At 45.3% G+C, this 27,631-nt stretch overlaps 1 protein-coding gene across 1 annotated transcript; it reads right to left on the bottom strand.

Annotated features, from left to right (window-relative positions):
- Nucleotides 1-57: 57 nt before the first annotated feature.
- Nucleotides 58-27,109, bottom strand: Gart (phosphoribosylglycinamide formyltransferase, phosphoribosylglycinamide synthetase, phosphoribosylaminoimidazole synthetase). The gene is made up of 22 exons (XM_059277608.1): nucleotides 26,980-27,109; nucleotides 22,236-22,419; nucleotides 21,605-21,700; nucleotides 20,628-20,802; nucleotides 18,622-18,733; nucleotides 17,959-18,027; nucleotides 17,035-17,160; nucleotides 15,695-15,782; nucleotides 15,148-15,233; nucleotides 14,665-14,833; nucleotides 13,027-13,258; nucleotides 10,370-10,464; nucleotides 9,970-10,079; nucleotides 9,258-9,456; nucleotides 7,571-7,822; nucleotides 7,204-7,356; nucleotides 4,466-4,672; nucleotides 3,509-3,646; nucleotides 2,613-2,743; nucleotides 2,176-2,317; nucleotides 700-815; nucleotides 58-616 (listed from the first exon to the last, which is right to left on the bottom strand). The coding sequence occupies exons 2-22, from the start codon at nucleotides 22,378-22,380 to the stop codon at nucleotides 419-421; spliced, it is 3,039 nt and encodes a 1,012-aa protein (XP_059133591.1). The 5' UTR covers nucleotides 22,381-22,419; nucleotides 26,980-27,109; the 3' UTR covers nucleotides 58-418.
- Between the last annotated feature and the right edge of the window lie 522 nt (nucleotides 27,110-27,631).

The following is a 27,631-nucleotide window of genomic DNA, read 5'->3' as shown; positions in this document are numbered from 1 at the left end:
AAAATGTGGTAGACACTAAGTTGGTGGTCTCTTGTCTGGGTTTATATGTATGTACTCAGTACACTGGCCTAGACACTCCCACTTCTGGATGCCTTAAAAAATGCTAAATAATTTTTGTTTTTAATGAATCTGTTTATTAAAAAATGGCAACAGGTAAGGGTTACAGTCTTTTTGTTTTGTTTTGTTTTTTGAGACAGGGTTTCTCTGTGTAGTTTTGGTGCCTGTCCTGGAACTCGCTCTGTAGACCAGGCTGGCCTCGAACTCACAGAGATCCGCCTGGCTCTGCCTCCCGAGTGCTGGGATTAAAGGCGTGCGCCACCACCGCCGGTGGATACAGTCTTCTGTTAGCAGCTGTTTCAGTCTGGGCCAAGACACGATGAAAAGACGCAGGCACCCAGCAAACAGCCGTCCTCCCGAGTCAGACCTCACTGCCCTCGGCCCAGTGGATCTTGCCATCGTCTCCCAGTCGCACAGCCCCGCTGGCCACCAGCTGGAGGGCTGCAGGGAAGATCTTATGTTCTGCCACTTTAACTCTTTCAGACAAGGTCGCAACGGTGTCGCCCCTCTTCACAGGGACGGCTTCTTGTAGGATGATCTGTCCCGCATCTACATCTTCCTGGAAAAGGAAGTACATGTTTTTAAACCAGTGTTCTGCATCTAGACCCGAGAGGCAAGTTTGGTAGGAAAGGACATACTCACAGCTACAAAGTGTACGGTACACCCGGTAACCATGACTCCAGCTTCCAGGACTTGCTCATGAGCATTTGAACCCTTGAAAGAAGGCAGCAAGGATGGGTGGATGTTGAGCATTTTCCCTAGAAAGCAAAAAGCAGTGGTCAGAAATTTTAGCTCTTGTTTATTCTGCTAAAGGAACAAGTGCTCATCTCTGTTTACCTTAGAGACTCAGCTGGGGGAATTAGCCCACACACACACAGAATGACAACAGGATGCAGTTGGAGGGGTAAAGGCTGATGACTGAGCTCAACCCCCAGGACCCACACAGAGGAAGGGGAGCACCCACTCCTACGAACTGCCCTCCAACCACCACAAGCAAGCCGAGGTGACCCGACCACCCCTGCACACAAAGTAAATAAATAAAGTGCAAAAAAAGGATCAAGAGACTGTAGACATTTATGCATTTTCAGCAACAATGCCTTCCTTGCTATCTTCTGTCTGTGTGTCTGACAGGAGAGCATGAATCTTTGTTTTTCCTTCTGTGGTACAAGGTATCGAACCAGGGCTTGTACATGCCAGGCAGAACTAAACCCCAGCTACCAGTTTGTTTCTTCTCTAATTGTTATTTTGTTTTACAAGTGTTTTGCTTGCATGTATGTCCGTGCACCATGAATGTGCCTGGTGCCTGAAGAGGACAGAAGAGGGTGTTGGGTCCCCTGGAAATGGAGTTACAGATGGCTGTGAGCTGTCATGGAGCTGGGAATTTTACCCAGGTTCTCTGAAAGAGCAACAAGTGCTCCTAACCACGGAGAGTTCTCCAGCCACTAGCTCTTGGTTTTCAATCTGGCCTTAAACACATTCCATCAAGGCTGATCTCTGCCCAGTTCTCTTCGTCTTGGGACACCCAGGCTCTTCTCCCTTCTCTCCCCTTCCTTCACTTGGCTTTTGAGAAGTGTGTCCTATCTGACCAGGCTGGCCTGGAACTTGCAGCCCTCCCATCCTGGCCTCAGGATGCTCAGGTTACAGGGATGGACTGCACATCACTTTTTCTCATCTCTAAACCTCTAAACCAGGAACAGGGTCTTCCTGACACTTCTCTCACAGTGAAGTGGGCCTCCGCAGTAACAGGAGTGACTACTGACAGCAGGCAACAGCTGAGCGAACTGGTCTGTAACTCAGCCTGGGCCCTCAACCAAAGCAGAGGGAACTAATACAGTCTACGTTAAAATCTTTCATTCTGCCGGGCGGTGGTGGCGCACGCCTTTAATCCCAGCACTCGGGAGGCAGAGCCAGGTGGATCTCTGTGAGTTCGAGGCCAGCCTGGGCTACCAAGTGAGTTCCAGGAAAGGCGCAAAGCTGCACAGAGAAACCCTGTCTCGAAAAACCAAAAAAAAAAAAAAAAAAAAAAAATCTTTCATTCTGAGGATCGTCTGGAAAGCTGATCACTCCAGTCCATTTTCAGCTGACCTCCCAATGTAATGTCAAATGACTTTTGCTTACCATTCCATTTTTTGACAAAAGGGCCAGAGAGAATCCTCATGAATCCCGCGAGACAGACTATGTCTACAGAGAACTCTTCCAGGACATGGTCAACAGCATTGTCAAATTCAATCCGATTTTTATATAGTTTATGATTAATTACCTGTAACAGGAAAAGAGAAATAACCTTTACAGAGACCACACTTCAGGATCGTTGAGGAACGGGCAGGATGCAGAACAGCAAACCCAGCACCACCCCAAAAGGGAAGTTCCACGATTACACAACCACATACAGGGCCCCATGAAAGCAGAGTATGCGTTTAAGTACAGTCTGCAGGGGCTGGTGGTGTGGCTCAGTGGTGCACCCGAGGCTCGGGGCTGAACAGCCAGCACTACCCAAGCAAACCAGCCAAGAGGCAGGCGCAGCCGCAGGAAAGCTGTTTGCTGAGGGAACTCACTCTGGTGGGGATGCCAGCCTTCTGGGCTCTGTCTAAGCCCGCGACCCCAGCCTTGTTGGAGATGACAACAACAATGTGCGTAGCGCTCTTTGGATCCCGAGTGCTGTCTACGAGTGCTTGGAGGTTCGATCCTGAAAACAGGAAAAAGTGAGCTCACAGTCTGGAAGCTCAGGCCTCCTCACACTGCCCTTGCTCGCTCCTCAGAATGGCCTCTCTGCTTTATCACATACCTAAATATACACTAAAATACACTCCAACGTACGATGACCCCATAGGGCAACCATGGCGCTGGGGCTATAATCTGAAGGGACGCTCGGGGGTCTAACAAGTTCACTCACACTGCTCAGAGCAATGCTCCCCGGGGAAAACCGTCAGAGCACTCCTAAATCCCTGCACCAGCATGGCTGCGGCCAGTGCAGTCTGGGCGACGGGGGAGTTCTAAAAGCCAACAACAGGGTCGCTACAGCCATCTGACAGAGCACAGGGCTCTTCTCCCCAGGGCTCCTACTTTTGATAAAAGCAACTTTAGAATACTGCATCTTATTCTGAAAGACATACAGGAACTAAATACCAGGTCAGTAACATTTACCATTTTTCACTTTTAAGAACATACTGGGGCTGGAGAGATGGCTCAGAGGTTAAGAGCACTGACTGCTCTTCCAGAGGACCTGAGTTCAATTCCCAGCACCCACATGGTGGCTCACAACCACCTGTAATGAGATCTGGTGCCCTCTTCTGACCTGCAGGCATACATGCAGGCAGAACACTGTATACATAATAAATAAATCTCTAAAAAAAAAAAAAAAGAGAGCATACTGAAACATATGTAACATCTGTGTGAACGGTGGTGGAGGGAGGGCTCTACAGCTCTGTGGCGGGGAGAAGCCATGCTTTACCTGTTCCAGATATTAAGACAGCCACTCTTGCCTTCTTTTGGTGGGCAGGGAAATTACTTCTCTGGACGCCATTTGTCATCTTTGACCCATTTATCTGCATGGTTTCCATCAGATTCTTGACTCTGACACGAGGGGAATCTTCAGTTATATGCATACAAAAGTAAAGAACAGCCATGAGTTAACAGGAATAATAGAAAACTATCATAAGAAAACTTGATTGTATTTTATTCTGAAAGTAAGACATACAGGAACTAAAACACCAGGTTAATTAACATTACCATTTCTCACTTTTAAGAACACACTGAAGGTGAACATACAGAATTACTACTTCAGCTAAGAGCTGTAGAACACACCAGTGCACTGAAGCAGAGCCATGTAAAATGCTGCCTGCCCGTGTTCTCCCCAGCCCCTCAACCCACTAGTGAGCCATTCACAGGGTGCTCTGACCCCCTGGCTTCCTGGGAGGCCATGTGAGACTGAAATAAGCTGGTGTGAAGAAGGGAAGGCTTCTTCTTCCTGCAGTGTAAGCTGAAGGTTTTCACTGTTCAGCACCAGGAAAACCTGCCTGAAAACAAAACCCATGCGCAGAGAGTAGAAAGGCAGACAGAAGCCAGGTGAACAAGCGCTGACTATCATTGTTAGCTATCCGAATGAATCTATCTGCCACCCTGTCAAATGCTAGCACTTCTCACAGGGTCCTGACCAACACACAGAACCCGTCAGGGTGTTTGAGCTAAACCTCCAGGCAGAACTGTGAGGTGTCTGTGTAGTGACATTATCCAGGGAAAGAATCCTGTGCAGTGTAGCTGTGCATCAGTGAATACTACCAAGAGATGTCAAAGTTCCAAAATGGAAGCAGATGTGCCCTGGCTACGGGGTAGATGAATCAGGATACACCTGGGTAAAGACAGGTGCTTTGGCAATGGCTAAACTTAAAAGCCAACAAGGAGCTATTACCTTCAGGACATGCCACGACACTGCCTATCACCCAGGCTTCCTCCTGGTGTTGCCGAATGTCGTGCAGGATCTGGTCTGCCTGGTCCTTAGACACCACAAGGGCAGCTCCAACCCCACAGTTGAAGGTTCTGGCCATTTCCTCTTCAGAGAGCTGTCCTTCCTGCTGTAACCACGAGAAGACCTTGGGGATCTTCCAGGTGCACGCATCTCAAAATAAGCAAGAGTTGCCTGATTATTGTCCCATACAGAGAATACAAAACGAGTCATAGCCAGACTGCTATTTTTCATAGAGTAAAACTATCAATTGTCCTTTCAGATTAATATTTTGTCAGTGCTGACGCTTGTAGGAGGTAGGTTGTTTCCTTAACTTCCTGGCTCTTTAGAACCTCCTCATGGTCTAGATGTGCTAGTCACTGGTTACCAGAGACTGGCATACCATCCTTTGTAAATGTTTAGCGGGGTCTTGGTATGATAAGCTGTGCCCTACACACCATGCAAACTACTCAAAGGGCAGTTCTGCTAGAGAGAGCTTTCTGATAAATACCCGGTTCCTTTCATTTCTTCTAAAATTTAGGCTCTGAGGTGACTATTGGCTCCTCCTCTGTCACAAGCTGTACATCACAACTCCTATCAGGAGCATCAGGAAAGGCTTATTTACATACACAGGCACAGAATTCATCAATAATAAAGTAACGTGGATAATTTTAGTGTACAGGTTATAAGATTTGATTTACAAAAACTATACTGAGCTGGGCGATGGTGGCGCATGCCTTTAATCCTAGCACTCAGGAGGCAGAGGCAGGCGGATCTCTGTGAGTTCAAGGCCAGCCTGGTCTACAGAGTGAGACCAGGACAGGCACCAAAACTACACAGAGAAACCCTGTCTTGAAAAACCAAACCAAACCAAACCAAACCAACCCCCCCACCAAAAAAACTACACTGAATTTAGAATGTCTGTAAAGAAAGAGAATTTAGCTTCTGTCAGATTATTTTTGCCAACTAGACACAAGCTAGAGTGACCTGTGAAGAGAGACTCACAAGGGAGGAAACGCCCCCATAAGACTTGCTTACAGGCAGGCCTGTGGGAGACTTCCTTAGTGATTGATGTGGGAGGACCAGGTCACCGAGTGCGGTGCCACGGCAGTGGGCAGGTGGTCCTCGGTAAAGTAAGAAAGCAGCCTCAACTGGACTGGACATTGGTGGTGCAAGCCTTTAATCCCAGCACCCGGGAGGCCAAGGCAGGCAGATGAGTTCAAGGCCAGCCTGGTCTAGAGTGAGTTCCAGGACAGCCAGGGCTACACAGAGGAACCCTGTCTCAAAAACAACAACAACAATAACAACAACAACAACAACAACAACAACAACAACAAAAAACAACAAAAAACAACCAACTAACAAAACACAGGCAGGCTGAGCAAGCTACAGGGAACAAGAGCCACGGGAACAAACCAGTAAGCATTACTCCTCTGTGCTCTCTGGTTCAGTTACTACCTCCAGGTTCCTGCCTGAGCTCCTGCCCTGACTACCCTCAGTGATGGACTGTGACCTGAGAGTTGTTAAGGTGAAATAAACCCTTCCTTCCCCAAGTTGTTTTTGTTTTTTTTTTGAGACAGGGTTTTTCTGTCTAACAGTCCTGGCTGTCCGGTAACTCTCTTTGTAGATCAGACTGGCCTCGAACTCACAGACATCTGCCTACCTCTACCTCCCAAGTACTGGGAGTAAAGCATGTGATATCACCACCTGGCTCAGTTTTTGTTTGTTCGAAACAGGGTCTCATTCTATAGTCCTAGATGACCTGAAACTCACTTATGTAGATAAGGCTAGCCTTGAACTCCTGGAGCCCCATCTGCCTCCAGAGCACCTGGTCTGATGGAAGAGGGGTCAGATTCCCTAGAACTGGAGTTAGGAATGGTTGTGTGCAGCCATGTGGGTGCTGGGAAATGAACCTGGGTCCTCTGCAAGAGCAACAAGTGCTCTGAACTGCTGAGACACCTCTCCAGCCCCCATTTGGTTTAATTCCACTATGAACTTGGAAAAGTTCAGAAGACTCAGCCATCACAAATGCTTACCATGACCTCCTCAATGGTCAAAAGTCAACAGCCATGTAAAATAAAACAGTAGTACATACATAAAATGGAAGACTCCTCCATAAAAATGGTGTTACCATGAAAAGCAGATGTAGACAATACATTAAATAGGAAGTCAGAGTGCCAAGCTCTTAGTTCAGCAAAGAAGCGTTTATGAAGAGGGAAAAAGAAGGAAGCTGGGCACAGTGGGGCATGCCTGTAATCCCCAGGGAAGCCGAGACAGAAAACTCAAGGCCAGCCTGGACTACACAGTGAGATTGTCTACAACTAAAATCATGAAAAAGGATCTCAAGAATATGGCTATATGGGATGAGCATCCATACTTCAAAAATATGAAACTTTTTGAATGTCACCATGATGCCAAAGTGAAAAATGCCACATGTGACCTCATGTGATAGATCATAGTCAAAACACAATAGAATGCACTTAAAAAACACGGCAAGAGGCTATATACAGTGGCGTAGGCCTTAATCCCAGCATTCCAGAAGCAGAGGGCAGGTTTCCATGAGTTCAAGGCCAGCCTGGTCTACAGGGAGAATGTGTGTGTTCTAGGACAGCCAGGGCTGTACAGAGAAACATCATATGTGCACTCACTATCCACAGTACATATTTTCTCTTCTGTAAATCAAACAATTCCTTTGGTGAGCTCACCTAAATCTACTCCAAGCTTCTGAGGCAGGACTCGGGGGATGTTCTCCAGCAACCCTCCTCCAGTAATGTGAGCCAAGGCTTTGACACGTCCAGAACGGATGACAGGCAGCAGGGAACGGCTATAGATCCTGGTTGGGGTTAGAAGCAGGTCCCCTGGGGATTGGAGGGATAAGATAAAGACTTAGCCCACACATTTGAAACCCAAACCTAAAACAGTTCTGAACTGGACGATGACCGGAAGGGGCCTTGCATAGCACAGAGTTCTGCAATGTCGCCCAGGCAGGAGAACAGTAGGTCAGTGGAGTCCTTCCATTTCAGGTACTCAGTCACCCCTGCAGTAGCTGCAGGACGGCAAGAGTCGGTTTACCTAAAGTCTGATCACCACAACCATCGGGCGCTGGAGAGGAGTACTGGAGAGAAGACCTCTCCACAATCTTCCTCACAAGGCTAAACCCGTTGCTGTGAAGCCCAGAGGAAGCTACTCCAACAACAACATCCCCTTCGGCGATCCTTTCCAGCTGAGGGAGTTTCTGATCCCTCTCCATAGCGCCAACAGCAAACCCAGCCAGGTCATACTCGCCAGGGGGGTACATGTCGGGCATCTCTGCGGTCTCCCCACCTGGTGAGACAAGGACAAAGACATCCTGTGATCCTCATGGATCTTAGACAGTGGCAGAAGTTACATTTAACACCAACAACTGGTGTGTAGCTACATCCCATACTGTGTGTTGCCTGGCATCTACAGAGAGCACTAATGCACACAGCGATGAGGCCGGACCTCTGCAGGCCTTCAAACACTGACTCTGACAGGCCAATGCTCAGTTGGATTTAACAACATGTCTACAGTAGTGTGAGCTCAGAAGACCTTTCAGGTTTGATTTTTAAAAAATGATTGATAGCTTATGTGTATGAGTGTTTTGCCTGCATGTATCATGTATGTGCCTGGTACCCATAGAGGACAGAGAGGACACTGGATCCCCTGGGACTGGAGTTACAGTGAGCTGCCATGTGGGCTCTGGGAACCAAACCCAGGTCCTCTGGAAGAGCAGCAAGTGCTCTTAACTGCTGAGCCATGTCTCCAGCCGCTTAGTTAGTTTTACAATCCCTCCATCTTTCAGATAATAGCACAGAACTGCCCCACTCCATATACCCTGACACCACCTCACTAGCACAGCGCTGTGTTCCTATCACATGAAGACAGACAGGAGGGGGAGGCAGCAGACTCTCACTAGCACAGCGCTGTGTTCCTATCACATGAAGATAGACAGGAGGGGGAGGCAGCAGACTCTCATGAGCACAGCGCTGTGTTCCTATCACATGAAGATAGACAGGAGGGGGAGGCAGCAGACTCCAACTTAGAAATTGTATTGTAAAAATGTTTGAAATTAGCCAGGCTTAATGGTGCTTGCCTTTAATCCCAGCACTTGGGAGGCAGAGGCAGGTGGACTTCTACAAGTTAGAGGCCAGCCTTGTCTACAGAGTGAGATCCAGGACAGCCAGGCTATTATACAGAGAAACCCTGTCTTGAAAAACAAAACAAATAAAACAAAAAAAGTTGCATGGCAATTTTTGGTCTTGAGATCTGATTTGTCTATAGACACAGCAGTGAATGTTTCTATTGAGACAAGAGTCTTGCTATGTAGCCCAGGCTGGCTCAAACTCTCAGTAATACTGCTTCAGCCTGAGTGCTAGGATTGTAGGTATACACCACTACACCAGCCCTGACTGTAATAGAGGAAACAGTTAAAACTCCTCCACCTACGGTACGTGGTTAAACAATGTCTCTTCTGAGGGGAACTACAGTTTAACATACGCAACTCTAGGAGACCATCTTCCCTGTTTTAGGCCCAGCTGGGAGGTGGACAGAGGAGAAAGATGGCCTGCCTGGCAGTTCAGGAGTTTGGGACTGGGACAGGGTCTAAGATTATCGCAGGTCGTTTTGTCTCCATTTCCTTCTCCTGTTTTGTGATCTAAAGTCTCCTCCACGATGGCAATCCCATTAAGTTCTACATGACCAACAGGCAGTAGAGGACCCGTGGGTCAATGGACCATACCCAGGAGAGCACAGCCAGCTTGTCCACAAGCTCCAGCAATTCCAGCAACTACAGCTTCAGTCGTTTTGAGGTCAAGTTTTCCACAGGCAAAGTAGTCTAAGAAGAAGAGGGACTCTGCTCCCTGGGCTAGGATGTCGTTGACACACATGGCGACCAAATCTTGACCAATGGTGTCGTGCTTATTGCACAGCTGGGCAATCTGCAGAAAACAGACAACCCCACAGAGTCAGCGCTGCCCTCATTTGTCAGCTCACCCAGAGATCAGCCACCACCACTGACGGGCTATCTGCTCAGAACACCTCAGACGAGGACAGGTTATGCAGCAACACCCCTTTCCTACTCCTCTTACCCAATGGAACCCGAACACTACTGTTTAAAACGTGCGCCTGAGCTATAATGGTTACAATAATGGTTAGGTGCCACGGCTCTTTTTAGCGCACGCATGCTGTTAAGAAATGGCTACTTAGCCGGGCGGTGGTGGCGCACGCCTTTAATCCCAGCACTCGGGAGGCAGAGCCAGGCGGATCTCTGTGAGTTCGAGGCCAGCCTGGGCTACAGAGCGAGTTCCAGGAAAGGCGCAAAGCTACACAGAGAAACCCTGTCTCGAAAAAAACCAAAAAAAAAAAAAAGGCTACTTGATAAACATAAGTCATTTGAAAGGCAAATTCCCCTTTCTCTTTCACAAAGCCTTGAATCTCGAGTGTCCGGTTACCTTCAGTTTAGTCCCAACACCATCTGTTCCAGAGGCCAGAAGAGGATCTTTGAAACCAGCTGCTTTCAAATCACAAAGACCAGCAAAGTCTCCCAGGTCAACGCTGCAGCCTGTCGGACAGGAGACGAGTTACTTGTTGCATTTTAATCGATGAGTCCAACATGAATATTCCAACTTTCTTCCTGACAATGGCTAATGTAAGGGCTACATTTGCTCAGAGTGGGAAAAGAGCCCATGCGCACTGAGAACTGATCAAGAAGGCAGGAGATGATGTGCTTGGCTTAAGAATGACTTAGAGGACATCTAGCAATAATTTGAAAAACTTCCCTCAGCTACATGTAAGGCCCAAATCAATTCCCAATACCACTAATCTATCCGCAGAGTACAGGGTCTAAGTTACCTGGTCTGGAGGTGGCTTTTGCTAAAGGCTGAATTTTCTTAACCAGCATATTTCCGGCTGCAATGTCTACCCCAGATTCCTTATAAGTCAGGCCCCTGAGGAAATGAAAATGAAAACTAAGATTTCACCTTAATGCCAGGGAAAATTACTATTATTTGAGAGGGTCTCTCTATGTAGTTCAGGCTGTCCTGGAACTCAGAGATCTGCTTGCCCCTGCCTCTGCTGGGATTCAAGGCTTGTAACACCACACCCAGCAGGGACAAATATTTTTATTTCGAACAAAACAAACAATACATGTATGGGCTAAGGAAATGGCTCAGTGAATAAAGCACTTGCCATAGAAATGCTGGATGGACATGGCTGCCTGCCTATAACTCTATCCTGGGAAAGTGGAGATAGGGGATCCCCAATCAAGCTGGCTGGAGACTAGCCAGACCAGGCAGCTGAGTTTGATGGACAGACCCTCTCTCAAAGGATAAGGAGGAAGAGTACAGATGACTCTTGATATCAACCTCAGGCTCCACATGTAGGTACACACTCACACACGAGTTTGTAAAGGAAAAAAAATAGCAGAGGACATTTCACTTGGTTTTCCTATTCAGTAAGTTGCTCAAAAAGTCAGTGCCTGTACCCCACAGATTTGGATATAAGTGTTCTAGAGCAGGCACTAGGAACTGAAATGTGCATCTCATCCTTCCCAGTTGCCACACCTGGCTTGAATTTTTTCTAGATTGTAGTAAAACACACACACTATTTGCCGTCTTAGCCACTTTTAAGTGTATTGTTCAACTGAGTGGCACAAGTTGGTGCGGGATCACCACCCCCCATTTTTTTCTCACCTAGTAAAATGGAAACTTTGTATATCTGTTCCATGGGAACTCTCCAGTCCTGACTCTCACTTGCACACCACCATTCTATCTTTTTCTTCCTGAAGAGCTTAAACTGACCTCACACTCCCAATATCGCAGTCTCAGCCTCTCTAGTGTTGACATCTAGACAAGGACCTTGCCTGGCCCCTTCTACTTTTAAATAGAGTGCTCTCTAACATCCATTCTCAAGCCAACTTCAGTTGAGTAGAAATGAAATGCCAAAAAAAAATTGAAAAAAAAAAAAATCCCACCAAACCAGGAGTTCTTCCTGCCCCACAGTACCATCTATCAGTTCTCATAGCTCAGGGCCGGAGATACATGACTGATATGGCTTTATAAAAGCACAGGTATGTCACATAGAAGTCAAGTCTGTGAACGGCATTGTAAGTTTATTAGTTTCCCCTTGAAAAATGAGAAATTGGCTTACTGGGATGCAGTGACAGATGCAGAAGTTTTAAGACAAGCTGCTAGGGAACTTGAGGACTGCTAACCAGCTCAGTGTCTGCAGTCCAGGGTCACTCTCATACAGGACACAAAACCTACAGGTAACTGCTGGCAGTGTGACATCTCATTTTTTTCATCTTGAAGAACTCAGAATACAGTTAAGATTTAAGTGGTGGTGGTGGTGCACATCTTTAATCCCAGTATTCGGGAGGTGGAGGCAGAGGCAGGCGAATCTCCGAGTTCCAGGACAGCCAGAGCTACACAGAGAAACCTGTCTCAAAAAGGCCAAAATAAAAACCCAACCAACCAACCAACAGGATTTAAGTTCCTTGCTGGGGATGGTGGCAAGTTCTCTGTGACTTCCAGGCCAGCCAGGGTGTGGTGGTGCAACTTGGTTTAAAAAGACAACCAACCAAACAAACAAAAACACCAAACCAAACTTCAGTGTCTTAAGGTAGAGAATTTCTATGAGTTGGCACAGTATTTTAGTGTACTATATTACAGAAGGGTTTAAAAACCTGTCTTTCACTTATGCTATAACGTAAGCTGCTAAAAATTATTATTTTTTTTGGGATGGCCCAGTGGTTAGGAGCACTTGTTGCTCTTGCAGATGATCTAGGTTTGGTTCCCGGCACCCACATGGTGGCTCACAGCCATCCCTAAGCCCAGTTCCATGGGACTTACTGCCCTCTTTGATCTCCGAGGGCACCAGGCACATGTGGTGCACATGATACACTCAGACAAAACACTCACCACACACACACACACACACACACACACACACACACACACACACTGAAAAACTAAATAAAAGCAATGTGATACTATGTGACATTTAAAAAAAATCAAAACACTCATGTGGCAACCAGATTTATTTATTTCATAAGGAAATATCTGTTAATAAATGAATCAGTAATTAAAAACACATTCAAGTAATAGCTAAAGGACAAACCAGGAACCGTGACTCAAGCTCAAGATGTTTAACTACATAATGACTCACGGGTCAAGTCTTCGTCACTGTAACCCTGACAGACTGTCACAGATAAGCTATTGCCAAGAAGAGTTTCTCATTTATTCAACTACTGCTTTGATCAGTGATCAGTTTTTTTGGGGGTGGGGTGGGGTGGCAGACATGTAAAGCCTTACTATAGTCTGGGCTCAATTTTGAGATGCTCTTCTTGCCTCAGCCTTTAATAGTTAAGATTCCAACAAGTTCCAAACCAAGATCCAGTCAGCTCCACAGACAGACTACAGGATGACGGCATAGGGCTAGGAGAACTTCCTCCACAGCCACACAGGCCAGTTCTGAACCTTGCCCCTGACTGTCTCCCAGGGAACCTTTACCTGGGCCGCTGGAGGAAGGCCACAGCACGGAAGCCAATGTCCTTCCTATAAACTGCTCCCTCAAACTTTATAGCAGCGAGTCCTTTCCTGGCTTCTTCAAGGGCTGACACCAGATTTTCCTGGACGGCTGTTACCGTGAGGACTCTGCCTCCGCTGGTCACTACTCTGCCATCTTTAAGAGCAGTGCCCGCATGGAATACCTGCAGTCCTAAAGCCTGGGCCTCAGGAAACCCTGTAAAAAGCAGAGTGAACAAAGTGGTCGTTTGTTTGTTGAGACAGGGGCTTCACTATGTAGACCAGGCTAGCCTCAAACTCAGTGACCTGCCTGCCTCTGCCTTCCAAGTCCCAAGGCATACACCATCATGCCCTGCAACAAAGGTATGAAATAACATTTCATCCTGTGCTGTGGTCCTATTTTAAAAATTCCAGTTTCTGGCCAATGAGAAAAAAACAGAACAAAGCCTTAGTTTCAATGAGGGGGAACCACAGCATAGTTAAGTGTTCTTCACAAGAGGTTTGAAGATGAGAACTAGACTGTTCTTAACATGTCAGACAGCCAGTTCTAACACAGTCCTCTCACCTGCAGTCTCCTACCCCCCTCTCTCCAGAGCAGCTGTGCTGAGGTGTTAGCCAAGGTTTCTCTGAGCGTTCTGACAGCACAGTGCCACCCAGCACAAACTTTATGGCCGCTGGTTTGTCCAAAACTGCTCGACTGGAATCACTGTAACACTTCTTAGGGGAAATTTCATCAATACAAAGGCTCTTGGTTCAATCTCATTTCTCTGTTCTCTTGTTCACAAGCAAACAGTTCCTGACATTGAGGTTACAAGATGATAGACTTCTTGCTTATTTTTCTGGGCAAGAGAATAAATAAAGTTCTTGAACCAAACATACTATTTGAGTACTAATAAATGCTACGCTACAGGATGCCAGGGACCACAGAGGTCTTTGGCCATAAAGCATGACTTGTCTGTCACCTCAATCTCATTTCTTTTTTTCTTTTTTTCTTTTTTTTTTGGTTTTCCGAGACAGGGTTTCTCTGTGTAGCTTTGCGCCTTTCCTGGAACTCACTTGGTAGCCCAGGCTGGCCTCGAACTCACAGAGATCCGCCTGGCTCTGCCTCCCGAGTACTGGGATTAAAGGCGTGGGCCACCACTGCCCGGCCTCAATCTCATTTCTACACAGACTAATGCCATTCAAGCAGCTACCTCATGGTCTGTTAAAAAACGGGGTAAGGGAAGAAACTGGTCCTTTCAGACTTAGAATTTTTCCACAGAAACCATGACCCGGCACGCGGTATTCTAGTGGCCAAACTTCATGAAACAGAGCTCATGTCCTTAAAAACTGACTCATGCCAACATTCTCACATCCACTACCACCCTGGCTCTGGGAAGGTGGAAGTGCAAGGCCGCAGTGGGGTTACTTCAGAAACCTGACTGGGTTACTCATGTTTCCTGGTGCAGGAAAGGAAATAAATGGCAGTTCTTTACATACACTAAGCTTTGGGGTCAAGAATCTCTCAAGGTCTGATGGTTTCAGACCCGAAGGAAGAAAAGGTGCTCGCTCATTCACACGGAAGGAGCTTGCTGTGCACCAGTCACGGTTCCACTGTAACCCAACCTCTTAGCCACTATTCACCTGTGATCTCCACACCCTTGGTATAGGCTCCAGGATACCCTTTACTGGCCATGACAACAGTTATGGCAGTATGGTTTTCTAGCCAAACAGGCAGAGATGTATTCAGCAGGCCATCTAAGGTGGACTGAATCACTTCATAAAGGTCACTTTTAAGAAGTGGGAGGATTACCTGGAAGAACAGAATCAATATGGTAGATGAGATGAAGTTTAAAAGCCCTCCCTTTATTTATTTCTTCCACTTTATTCATTGGGATAGCAACTGAAATGTTCCCCAAAGCAATTATTTCAAGACTGATAAACTGTGAGAACAAAACAATGCTTTCCTTCTAAAAATTATTATTATTATTATTATTATTAGAGACAGAGTCTCTCTCTATAGCCCAGGCCATCCTTGAACTCAGAGATATCTGCCTCTGCCTCTAAGTATTGGGACTACAGACACATACCACCATACCAGGCAGTATTTTATTTATTGTTACCCACTTGGCATTCTGGATCACCAAAACGGCAATTAAACTCCAAAACTTTTGGGCCATCTTTGGTCAGCATGATACCAGCATAGAGAATTCCTTTATTAAAAAGGGAGGGGGGGGAAAAGGGAGGGAGAGAGAGGAGAGAGAGAAAGGAAGTCTGTAATGATGTAATAACAATGACAACATTGCATTATAACTATAACACCTAGACTATGAACTGTTTTTTTGAGACAAAGTCTCACATATCTCAGGTTGAACTTGAACTCATTTTATAGTTGAGGACAGTCTTGAACTTCTGATCCTCCTGCCTCCATATCCCAGGTGCTGGGATTACAGGTGTGCCCCACCATATCCAAGTGTATGGTCCTAGAGATAGAACCCAGGGCTTCATGTAGGCCAGGCAAGTGTTCTACCAACCAAACTACGACGCTCCCCCCCACGTCCTAGACTGTCTATAAGCTTCTAATACTAACTATTTTAATAAAGTTGTAGAAAGAAAACAAGGTTCCAGGCAAAGCAGAACATTCCTATATAACGATCCTCGCCAGCCTGCTTACCTGTGTAAGGCACACCCTCCTGCTGCATGCCATCTATGGTTCTCTGAAGAATAGTGTTTTTAATTTTCAGTAACAAATCTTTAGGAACCTGGGGAACACACAGAAACATTGAAATGTAATTTTCTTTCTAAAAAAAAAAAAATTGTTTCAGGCTGGGTGTGGAGGTGTACTCCTTTAATCCTAACTCCCGGGAGGCAAAGGAAGGTAGATTGTGAGTTTGAGACCAGCCTGGCCTACACTAAGAGTTCCACGCCAGCCAGGGCCATAGAGACAAAACAGAACACTCTCACAGTGGCCCTTATCTTTACAGAACAGGAAAGAACTCTAAGAGAGAAAATGTTTCCTATTCAAGGACACATTTGTGGCAAACGTTGGTGTCTGTCTATTCCACTTTTCCTTATGACTTCACTACACATGTCAGAACACTAACACTCTGAGCCAAGTAAATGGTGTCAAGGACAGAAGTACAGGTCCTCACTTCCTCTCAGTGCCCCAGTGGCAATCACTAGTTCACCTCACTAGGGCTGAAAAATATGCACCTTAAAGTACCTCACTTAAAGTTTCCTCAGACATAATGCTAAGAGTTCTCTCCCCTCCTCATGCTCCTTAGTGTATTCTTCTAGTATAGTCCATGCAAATTTTAAGCCTACATATTTATGCATATGAGCTTGTAAGCTTAATTGTGGAAAATAGGCTTACAGACTCAAAAATCACTATTACTGAAACCTATAAAAAGATGCTTTGCCTTTTTTCAAGATAGGGTCTCACTGTGTAGCCCAGGCTGTCCTAGAACAAATAAAAATGACTTCTAGAGAGCTAATCCATTCTATTTCAACAATGGAGATTTCTTTTCACCCCCCCCCCCTTTTTTTTTTTTTTTGAGACAGGGATTCTTTGTGTAGCCTTGGCTGTCCTTGAACTGAGAGATCCTTCAGTCTCTGTCTCCTGGGTGCTGGGATTAAAGGCGTGCAGCACTACATCTGGCTAATGCAGATTTTGTTACACAAAACTACCCAGAAATTGGGACTGTCGCCTGCCAGTCTGAAGTAGAGAGAGCACAATTATGGCTTGTCCTGGATCTCAACTCATTACATATACATATCTGTTTTATGTGCTGGGCCCTGGATCTAGAGAGGAAGAGAATAACTTTAGGTCTCACGGGATTAAATACGGGTGTACACAAGCTGGGAGAGGATATAGTCAGACCTCATCGTAGTTCCTGTTTCTTAGACTGGCTCTTAGTTCCTCAAAGCCTTTCAGAAGCGGTTATTAGTGACCCAAAGAGGTGACTTCTCATTTGAAGGACAGCCAGACTGCTGATTAGTGATAGCATACAGTACCTGAGGCGTTGGGCAATAGGCTCCCATCCCCCCTGTGTTGGGGCCCTGATCTCCATCCAGCAATCGTTTGTGGTCCTGTGCTGGGGGCATCGGGGCCACTGTCTTCCCATCAGTGAAACACAGACACTGTGGAGAAAACAGACTAGTCAGGAAGTCAAACAGGACTCTTCTTAGAGGAAAAGTTTTCATTTCTGAAGAAAACTTGAATAATAACTCCAAGTTACATGGCAGGAACCAGAAGATCTTGGATATTCAACTTGTAAAGGAGCTGTCATTGTAGCAACCTAGGGACAAGCTGGGCTTCTATCCAGGACAAATACCAACCTTCCTACTGTTGAGACTGCCAGGCACTCACGCTGTATGTATATGTATGTGTGTGTGTATATATATATATATATGTATATAAGGTGATGCTATTCCAACACTTGCTGTGTAATAAGCTCCATGTGAAACAAAGACCAAGAATGTATAGAACCTCCACAGTGTGACTTACATCCAATGTCCCCACTAATGTCTAGGGCAGTGGTTCTCAGCAAGTGACCCCTGGGATGACAGGATGCAAGTGTTGGCGGTGGCGAGTCAATTGACTCTTTGACAGGGGTCTCCTAAGACCACCGGAAAACACAGATATTTACATTACAACTCCTAATAGTAAAATTACAATCATGAAGTAGCAATGAAAATAACTTTATGGTTGGGGTCACCACAACACGAGGAACTGTATTAAAGGGTCACAGCATTAGGGAGGTTGAGAACCACTGGTCTAGGGGATGATTAAAAGAGAACACACGTTTTCTCATCTGAATCTTAAGAGTGTGCAAATCCTTTGTTTTAATCTGCTGGGCTCCTGTTCTCAGATGACACTAACAGAGTAAATGGAATCTGTTTTGGGGCGTGGTAAAGGAAAGCGTCGGCTGTACGTACAGACACTTCTTCCCCGTCCAGAAACTCTTCCACAACAACCGTTTCTCCAGCTGCTCCAAAAGACTTTTCCTAATCGTAGTTAAAGATAAAAGGCTTTGTAAATCTTAAAGCACACGAGCATTGTAACTTCTTCTCGAAGACCTAACATGTGAATTTCCCGGGTCTATGGTGTGGCAGCAGGTAGAGCTCACATTTCTGACACTTTCCTGATCATTTGATCTTTATTCCTGTATGACCATGTAGGTTTTGTCTATAAAATTAAACAAAACCATGACTGTGAAAATAGATTTCTCTAAGAGGTTAAGTCATAATCATTGATATGGATTATGAAGAAATAGTGTATCCATCAACCACTCTGCTTTTGTTAAGACTTGGAACACAGAGGACAAATGCCTTTGTTCTCATGGATGTGTGGAGGTATCTGTAAATCCCATGGGTCAAAGACTCTCTGCCTTCCAGTTAAGTTAGAACTTACTTCAAAAGAATGAGCCATGGTTTAGGAATTGGCATAGCTCTGGACTAGCCATTTTCTAGAAATGGATGACACACAGTACAATGAAAACCAACTTTCCAGTGTGTTTGGGACATTTGGAGGCCACTTTGTAAACTTGCAGTATTTGTTCATATACACAGAGAACAAACCTTTCAGAAGCGTCCACCTACTTGCATGATCTCCTGCACGGCTCTGCAGGCCTCCTCTTTGCTCTTCGCAACAATCACCCCTTTCCCAGCAGCAAGGCCACTGGCCTTCACAACCAAAGCAGGAAAGTTGGCGCTGTGAAGATAGGGCAGCTTTGATCATCCAAAAAAATCCTCACAATGCAAGCACTTAAACTGTTTGGTGATTTGTAATAGTATGCTTCAGCAAAATTAAAATGTACACAGACAAAATATTACTCCAGTATCATTTCAGGTACTTCTCGTCAAGATTTTTTTCCTCATATATTCCTTTATAATTTTGATCATACAGCACGTACAATTTTTTTTCACATATAGTAAGGCCAAATAAGCAATACTCTTTAAAAAATTAAGCAGATTTAGGCCGGGCGGTGGTGGCGCACTCCTTTAATCCCAGCACTCGGGAGGCAGAGCCAGGAGGATCTCTGTGAGTTCGAGGCCAGCCTGGTCTACCAAGTGAGTTCCAGGACAGGCGCAAAGCTACACAGAGAAACCCTGTCTCGAAAAAACAAAAAAACAAAAAAACAAAAAAACAAAAAAAAAAAAAAAAAAAGCAGATTTGTAGAGCAGACATGAAATAATCTGTAAGATACAAGGCAGAGAATCTCACTTAAGTCAAAGATACTAACACAGGCCGATAGATATCCACAGACCATTTCCAGAAACACGCAAAGCAATGGAATGGGATTGGAGATCTGGAAGGAAGTAACACAGCCATCACTGACCCAAGGCATCTGGCTACTAGGATAATAACAGTATTCAGTGCTTAAGAAACCCTGTGTAATGAAGAATGAGTAAAGAATGAGCCTAGGCCAGCGAGGTGGCTGACCTGAGTTCGAGCCCTGGAACCCACATGGTGGTAGGAGAGAACTGACTGCTACAAGTTGTCCTCTGATTCTATGGATGTGACAAGTCATACACACACAATAAGTAAGTGGTTAAAAAAAGAACCTGACCCCACTGAAAGGAAAACATGCTGAGTGGCAGGGAGGGAAAGAGGGGGAGAGGCACTCGCTTGCAAACTCACTGACTTCTCAGAGGTTTCTACATGTGGAGAGAAGGATACTTCATAGACCCATGTTCAATTCCCAGCACCTACATGGCAGCTCAGAATTGTCTGTTAACTCCAATCCCAGGGCATCTAAGCTCTCCTCCTGCCTTGTTGGACACCAGGCCATCCATGCAGGTGAAACCACCCATACACATAAAATAGTAAAAAAAAAAAATTTAAAAATCTAGGTACTCACACCTATTATCCCAGCACTTGGGAAGCTAAAGACTTGCTGTTGTGATAACATGTCACTGTGTTTGTCAGTTGCAGGACAGTATGTATTTCCTCTTGGAGATTACTCAGTAGTGAAGACAGTAACATATAATCTACAAGATTATTTACAGGAAATGTACAGAATCCTAAGTTTTTGTTTTCCTTTTGGTTTGAGACTGGGTCCACGTAGCCCAGGCTGGCTTTGAACTGATCCTTCAGCTTCCTTCTGTTTCCAAGTGCTGGAGAATCCCATCTTCTTGTGGTGTTGAAAAGGAAACTGTTTTATTGAGAATTACCTTTTCCATAACTAATTCAATATAAACCGTGAAAGCCTCAGAACTGAACTCTGTGTTTCCTTTTTATCTTTGTCTTTTTTTTTTTTTTTAAAGATTTAGCTATTTATTATATATACATATTCTCATTATAGATGGTTGAGAGCCACCATGTGGTTGCTGGGAATTGAACCTAGGACCTCTGGAAGAGCAGTCAGTGCTCTTAACTTCTGAGCCATCTCTCCAGCCCTATCTTTGTCTTTTTGATGTTCCTCTAAACCCTATAGGCCTGGCTGTCCTCAAACTCAAGAGATTCACTTGCCTCTGCCTCCTGCGATTAGAGGTGTGTACCACCACTGGTCAGCTTAAACAATGTGTTTTCAGAATGAAAATGACTTTCTTTATATTCACATACATTAAGAAACACCTGTCTTCAAAGGTTACCTTCCACCCACCTCATAATGAAGCTGCAGGCATCTTCAGGTGTGGTGAATGCTCTCCACTGTGCAGTTGGGATTCCGTGTCGGTCCATAAACTCTTTGGCAAACTTTTTACTGGACTCTAACTGAGCTGCTTGGGCTGTGGGGCCAAAGCATCGTACTCCTGCTCGGGTCAGGTCCCCAACAATCCCTATAGAAGCAAATAGAAATCTAGGTGATCCACGATCTGCCTAGGGATTTTCACTGAATATGAATTATGATTAGATTAAGTCTACGGTTAGTCAAGGGGCAGTCGAACTCGTAGTTAGCTTACGTTTTCCATGTTGTCCTTTATTTATTAGCAGACAATTACTAAGAGGTGATTCTAGGCATACAAAAAGAGCTGTGCAATGTGGCGCCTTAATCCCAGCTAACTGAGAGGAGGGGGTAGGAGCCTACAAACTGTAGATCAACTTGGGCACTATAAGTAGATCTCATTCCAAAACAAACATCCAGACAAACAAACAAACAAAAAACCTAGTAAAAGTAAATTGTTCTATGTGAATATTTGGATTTATCCTATTGAATATACACATCACTAAAGACACTAGAACAGAGCAGAAAAAAGAAACAATTTCATCCCTGTTTCATTTTATTATTGAAGGTTTGGAGGGGGAGGAAACCAAAAACCTGGAACCCACCAACTTTAAGGGGCTGAAAGAGCCTCTTCTTTTTTTTTTTTTTTTTTTTTTTGGTTTTTCGAGACAGGGTTTCTCTGTGTAGCTTTGCGCCTTTCCTGGGACTCACTTGGTAGTCCAGGCTGGCCTCGAACTCACAGAGATCCACCTGGCTCTGCCTCCCGAGTGCTGGGATTAAAGGCGTGCGCCACCACCGCCCGGCGAAAGAGCCTCTTCTAATGTGTTATCATGAATCCCCACCCACGAACTGGACTAAATGATCTCTAAACTTCTGCTGGTACTGAATGTGTCGTAACAAAGAGAAATGAACTTTACCTGCAGCCAGAGGGGCCTCTGGCCCGACAACCACGAATTCAATCTTTTCATCTTTGCAGAACTGAGCAAGGACAGTGTGATCCTCAATGGAGACAGCTGTGGACAGAAAACATAAACCCACACATGTGCAAAAATATCTTCAGTTAAACAAATAAACTAAGTACTATCCTTAGTAAGGTAATTAAAAACTAAGGTAATTGCTGGCTTTGCTTTTGTGGGTACAGTTAGTAATTTTCACCATGAGAAATTCCAAATAGTGCATTAGGTTAAACGAAGCTCAGTAGCCTATTATCACTGTGGCCAGTTAAGTGACTCCGCAGCATCAGTAATGTGACTGTCCTTGTCATCAGCGTTGGTTACACAGTAAACAGACAAACCCACAGAATGTACTCAGAAACTCTTTTTCCATAAACACACATAAAATGCTTCTAACCTACGTTAGGCACCTGCTACCTTTTCAATCACAGTGGTTAGGAAGGCTTAAAATACATACCTTATGTTCATCACACAGACAGAATTCACGTTACCATTTTAAATAGCAGCCCACCTTATTAAAGGTCCCATGGGAGCTATCATTTACTATCATATCAACACATATTAACCACCAACCCCCATTTCGAGACACACTTACCAGCATTTGCGATCTTTCCAGAACAGGCAGTGCCTGCATTTCCTGGGGCAACCAACACTTGTTTGACATGATGAGACTGTGCAAGTTTCCAGGCCAGGGTATGCTCCCTTCCTCCACTGCCAATTACAAGAACTCGGGCTGCCATTGCTTCCTGCGAAGCAGGAATTCAGAAGCAAAATGAGACCTGTAGGAAGAAAACCATGACTGACATTTTACCTTTTTTTTTTTTTTTTGGTTTTTCGAGACAGGGTTTCTCTGTGTAGCTTTGCGCCTTTCCTGGGACTCACTTGGTAGTCCAGGCTGGCCTCGAACTCACAGAGATCCGCCTGGCTCTGCCTCCCGAGTGCTGGGATTAAAGGCGTGCGCCACCACCGCCGGCAATGACTGACATTTTAAAACACGTGCATTTTGAAAAGCACCATTTTTCTTTTCTGGTGGTGTTTATTTTGTTAACTTTCCTGTGTGCCGCCAGTGTTTTGCCTGCATGTCTGTGTACCACAGGTGTAGCTGGTGTCCATGGAAGCCACTGGTACTGCTATTTTGGTGGTTGTGAGCCACTCTGTGGCAGCTGGTAACTGAACCCCAGTTCCCTGGAAGAGCAGCGAGTGCTGGTAACTGCTGAGCCATCTCTTCAGTCATTCTGTTGGTGTTTTTGAGAAAGTCATACCATGTTGCTCAGGCTAACCTCAAACTCATGGCAAACCTTCTGTCTCAGCCATCTTCCGAGTGCTGGAATTACAGGCAGGTACCACCACACCCAGCTATAGAGATCTTAATTTATAAACGGGATTTTAACATAATCATTTGTGGTTTTTTTTTGTACAAGTGATACTTTCATCCAGAGGTTCATTATTTAGAAATTGGGATTTATGGCAGGCATGACGGTGCACACCTTTAATCCCAGTACTTAGGAGGCAGAGGCAGTCAGGTCTCTGTTGCAGGCCAGCCAGGGATACACAGTAAGACTGGGCCTCAATGAATAAAACAATTAGAGAGATGGCCCAGGCTGCTCTTCCAGAGGACCTGGGTTCAATTCCTAGTGTCTATATGGTGGCTAACAACCGTCTGTAATTCCAGAAGCCTAGGGCCCTGACCCCTTTCACTGGCCTCCTGGAGCACAAGGTACACATGTGATAAACAAGCATGCAGGCAAAATACTCATATATACTAAAACAAAAACAAAAAACCAAAACCAAACAAACAAAAAAAAACATCAAAACTTCGAGGCTAGAACTGGAAAGAAATGGCCATAGTCACGATAAAAGGCACGTGAAAATGAGGTAGACACGCTTATAGTTCAGTTAAGGAAAGAATGGTAGTTTAGCTCCTGGTAGGCTCTAGGGCATCTTCCCAGCTTCATGTGTTGCATTTAATCCATATTGTGAGGTATTGGAGAGCAGAAATAACTATGGTATTCAGAGACTGAGCCTCTGGGGACTGACAAGGTTTAGGTAAGAGCACTAGGGTGGAGCACCCATGATTAAACTGGAGAAGGTTTTTGTTTGGTTTTAAGACAGGGTCTCACTATGGAGTTCTGGTTGGCCTAGAACTCAGATATATTGCTATGTCTGCCTCTGGAGTGAGTCCCAAGATTTTTTTATTTTATTTTATTTTTTAAATAAAAAGGACAGAGACCAAACAGAAATGCAAACATGCATGCCATGTATCTCTTGCCATAGGATGCTCTATCACTGAAAGACTGCTAGTAAGAGGGGCCCCCTTGATCGCACACCTTCAGAACTATAAGCCTAAACAAACTTCTTTTCTTTGTAATTTACCCAGTCTGTAATATTATGACAACAAAAACAAGAAAACTCTAGCCAACCAATAAAAATAAATAAATAAATTAAAAAAAAAACAACAACTCTGTACTAATACAGTACCTTATCTGAGAAATAATCCATAAACAGTCTTCTTTTGGGAGATCTGATAATCATTAAGCCTTAGCAGGAAAATGGATTTTGATATCTGCTTACTTATTTAGGAGATGGGGACCTGCTACTTTGCCTACACTGGACCCGAACTCCTGGGCTCAAGAGATTTTCTTGCCTCAGCATTTCAAGTAGCCGAGACAATAGGCATGTGCTGCTACATCCAGTGTTGATGTTTTAAATTTAAAACATCAATAATTTAAACCTTGGCGTGGTATAGAGGACAGGTATTAACAGTACACATTTTTTTTTTTTTCTGTCAAGGGCCAGGAAATAAATATATTTGAGAGCTATCTGTGTAGTGTCCAAACTCTGAGGCAGAACTTGAGTAAAGCGTGAAGGTACAGCACACTAAGGGGTGAATGTTTATCGTCCAGAAAGACTATTGATGTAAACAGTTGGCACAGGTTACTTGCCTTAATCAGTGCTCTAAACAACAGGAGGCCGTAGGAGGTTCATAACAAAATAAGCACAAGTGTGTTTCTGTACAATTACATTATCATGGACACTGCAACTTGAACTCCATGTGCACTAAAACCATTTCTTTTCTTTTTCTTGGCTTTTTAAGACAGGGTTTCTCTGTGACAGCTCTGGCTGTCCTGGAACTTGATTTGTAGACCAGGCTGGCCTTGAACTCATTGATCAGCCTGTCTCTGCCTCCCAAGCAACCAAGCATGTGCCATTACCACCCAGTGCACTGAAACTGTTTCTCTTTCCACATTTTTTTTTTTTTTTTGGTAAGACAGGGTCTTTTCTGTCACAAGTGGGGGCCACCACGCCTGGCTTCTCCCACCGTTTTTTTGTTTGGTGGCTGTACAAAAACAAGTGATAAAATCATCTGTATGTCATCCCTAGCTTGCAAGTGTGGTGATATAGTGTGTACCCCAATAAAGCCTGCCAGAGGATCAGAGGACAGAGCCAGCCACTAGATTAGACATAGAGGCCAGACAGTGGTGGCACACACCTTTAATCCTATCTCTCGGGAGGCAGAGATCCATCTGGATCTCTGTGAGTTCAAGGCCACACTGGAAAGGGAGCCAGGCAGTGATGGCACATGCCTTTAATCTCAGGAAGTGACAGCAGGGCGGAGAAAGGTATATAAGATGTGAGGAAACAGAAACAAAAGCAGTTCAGCTGAGATCCTTTCGGGTGAGGACTCAGGTTTTCAGTCAGTGGATTTGTGAAGATGGCAAGGTAAAGTTGGCTATGGCTTTCTCTGCTTCTCTGATCCACAAGGCAAACTTTATTAGGGTAAATATTTATTCACCACACGCAGGCTTATGATTTAAGAGTTTATGGGATACCCTGGATTGGAAATCTGTTAGAGAAGCCAAAATCAAATCCTAACATATCTATCTCACTTGGCATTTGCTTACATTTAGCTGTTAAGAATGAACTGAGGTAACATTAAAATATTGTATATTACAAAGTACCCAAAAATAGGAAACGCTAATGTTATATGACTTTGCTTACGTAAATTGATACCTTAGGAATAGAGACAATTTATCAAGTCATTGCATAAACCAGAGCAACAATAACAAAGACAGAGAATGTAGTTTAGAAATAAAGTTATTGTTTAGAATAAAGCCTGTGTTCAAATTCTAGCACCAAATGTGGTGTGTGCAAAGGAGTTATCAAGACATTTACCTAAGCAGAAGAAGATGGGTTACAGGAAAAAGGAAACTGTCATTTGTAACTTCTAAACTGATCCTTTAGTTTGGGATTACACATTTAAAGAAAATCAAACATGCTGGTAAGTGGCTCATCAGTTAAGAGCACTTAGTGCTGTTGCAGAGGGCTGGGCTTAATCTTTAACACCACGCAGTGGCTCACAAACACCCTAACTCTGGTTCCAGAGACGGAACGCCTTCTTCCGGTTTCCTTGGGGGCATTGTAGGCACGTGGGGTACATAGATGCATGCAAGGGAAAGACTTCTACACATACAACAAGGCTTTTAGTTCAATTCTGTGTGTCATTTTCTTAGAAATAGCTGAAGCCAATAGATCTGACAGGGTTTCTCTGTGTAGTTTTGGTACCTGTCCTAGAACTCATTTGGTAGATCAGGTTGGCCTCGAACTCCCAGAGATCTGCCTGGCAATGCCTCCTGAGTGCTGGGATTAAAGGCGTGCGCCACCACGGCCTGGCGCCAATAGATCTTTATATATACTTTGAATGAGCGCAGCAGCGCAAGAACACAATTTTTATTTACTACTCAGAATCTGTGAAACAGCAGTACTGGTCAGGAGAGATCCGGAATCAAAGGACTTTACTACCTGGGAGACCTGGAGAGACTTTTCTTTCTTGGGCATCAGTTAATTAGTAGGCAACTTACGGGTAAAAACATTCCCAAAGATTTGTCAAAGGCAGTGGAGGCGCACGCCTTTAATCCCAGCACTCGGGAGGCAGAGGCAGGTGGATCTCTGTGAGTTCGAGGCCAGCCTGTGCTACAGAGCGAGTTCCAGGAAAGGCGCAAAGCTACACAGAGAAACCCTGTCTCGAAAAAACAAACAAAACAAAAAAAAGTAGAAACCAAACATGAAAGTGGTGCAGCTAGACCGTTAGTAACAATAATAAAAACCCATCCATGTACAGGGTCTGTCTTAAAAGGCAAAGATACACAAAAAACCCGGACCGGGTCTCAGAATCGGAAAGTTGGACAAGGCCGACCTCGGTCAACGCCGTGGAAAGCGCATGACCCTTTTCAATCCGCTAAACCGGTTTCAATAGTACCACGAGTCGCTGAGGTTTAGCCCACAAGGCAAAGCATAAACGCAGTCCACGCACCATCTTAAAAACAGAGGGGTTCACGCACCTGCAAGCCTCGCCACGCTGCTCCAGCACGCACCCGCCGGAAGTTGGCCCGGGGAATTCGGCGCGCGCCGGCCTCCGCCCCGCCCCCGGCGGGCTCCGCGGCCCATTGGCGGATCCTGCTCGGTCTCCGCCCGCGAGGCGATCCATGGGGTTCCTCCCGCCCTAGGGTGCGGTCCGAGCCTGCTGCCTAGCCGGGCTCCTAATCCCCGGTAGCACGCTTCCAGCTGACACTTGTCAGGGGTGCCACGTAAGGCCTCCAAGTCTCCCCGGAGCCTCCTGCACTGGGGACAGAGCCAGGGCTACCTACTCGTGGTGCTAACGAAGCGCCTGGGCGGACCGGCTAGCGCTGGGCTCTGGATGAGCCCGAGCGCACCCTGTTTAGAACGCAGGTCGCTCAGACGCTCCCAGCCTTTGCTAAAAATACGTGAGGTCGGTTACAGGAGGGAAGGAGACAGAATGGGAGTTGCTCCTGTCCACTTCACAGTGGGGACACGGGCTGAGGATTTCTTTCTCATGCACGTCTTCCTGATCAAAGTAAACTTGGCGCCTGCAACAAACGCGTTAGTGCTCCGTGCCAGATCCCTCCCCCCTGGTTTTTTTTTTTTTTTTTTGCTTTGTTCCCTTTCTTCATGGCCTCTAATCTCGAGCATTCG

This window comes from Peromyscus eremicus, chromosome 12 (genome assembly GCF_949786415.1).
Source record: "Peromyscus eremicus chromosome 12, PerEre_H2_v1, whole genome shotgun sequence".
Lineage (NCBI taxonomy): Eukaryota > Metazoa > Chordata > Mammalia > Rodentia > Cricetidae > Peromyscus > Peromyscus eremicus.
This window is presented reverse-complemented; position numbering and strand designations above follow the sequence as displayed.

Excerpts from the sequence above, each read along its gene's own strand:
- Gart (XM_059277608.1), bottom strand. The coding sequence starts at position 22,380 with ATGGCAGCCCGAGTTCTTGTAATTGGCAGTGGAGGAAGGGAGCATACC. Across the intron at positions 17,161-17,958 it reads TGGACGGGGAAGAAGTGTCT|TGTCTGTGTTTCACTGATGG; the intron begins GTACGTACAGCC and ends TTTTCTCCACAG. Across the intron at positions 10,080-10,369 it reads AAAAGCCACCTCCAGACCAG|GCTGCAGCGTTGACCTGGGA; the intron begins GTAACTTAGACC and ends CCTGTCCGACAG.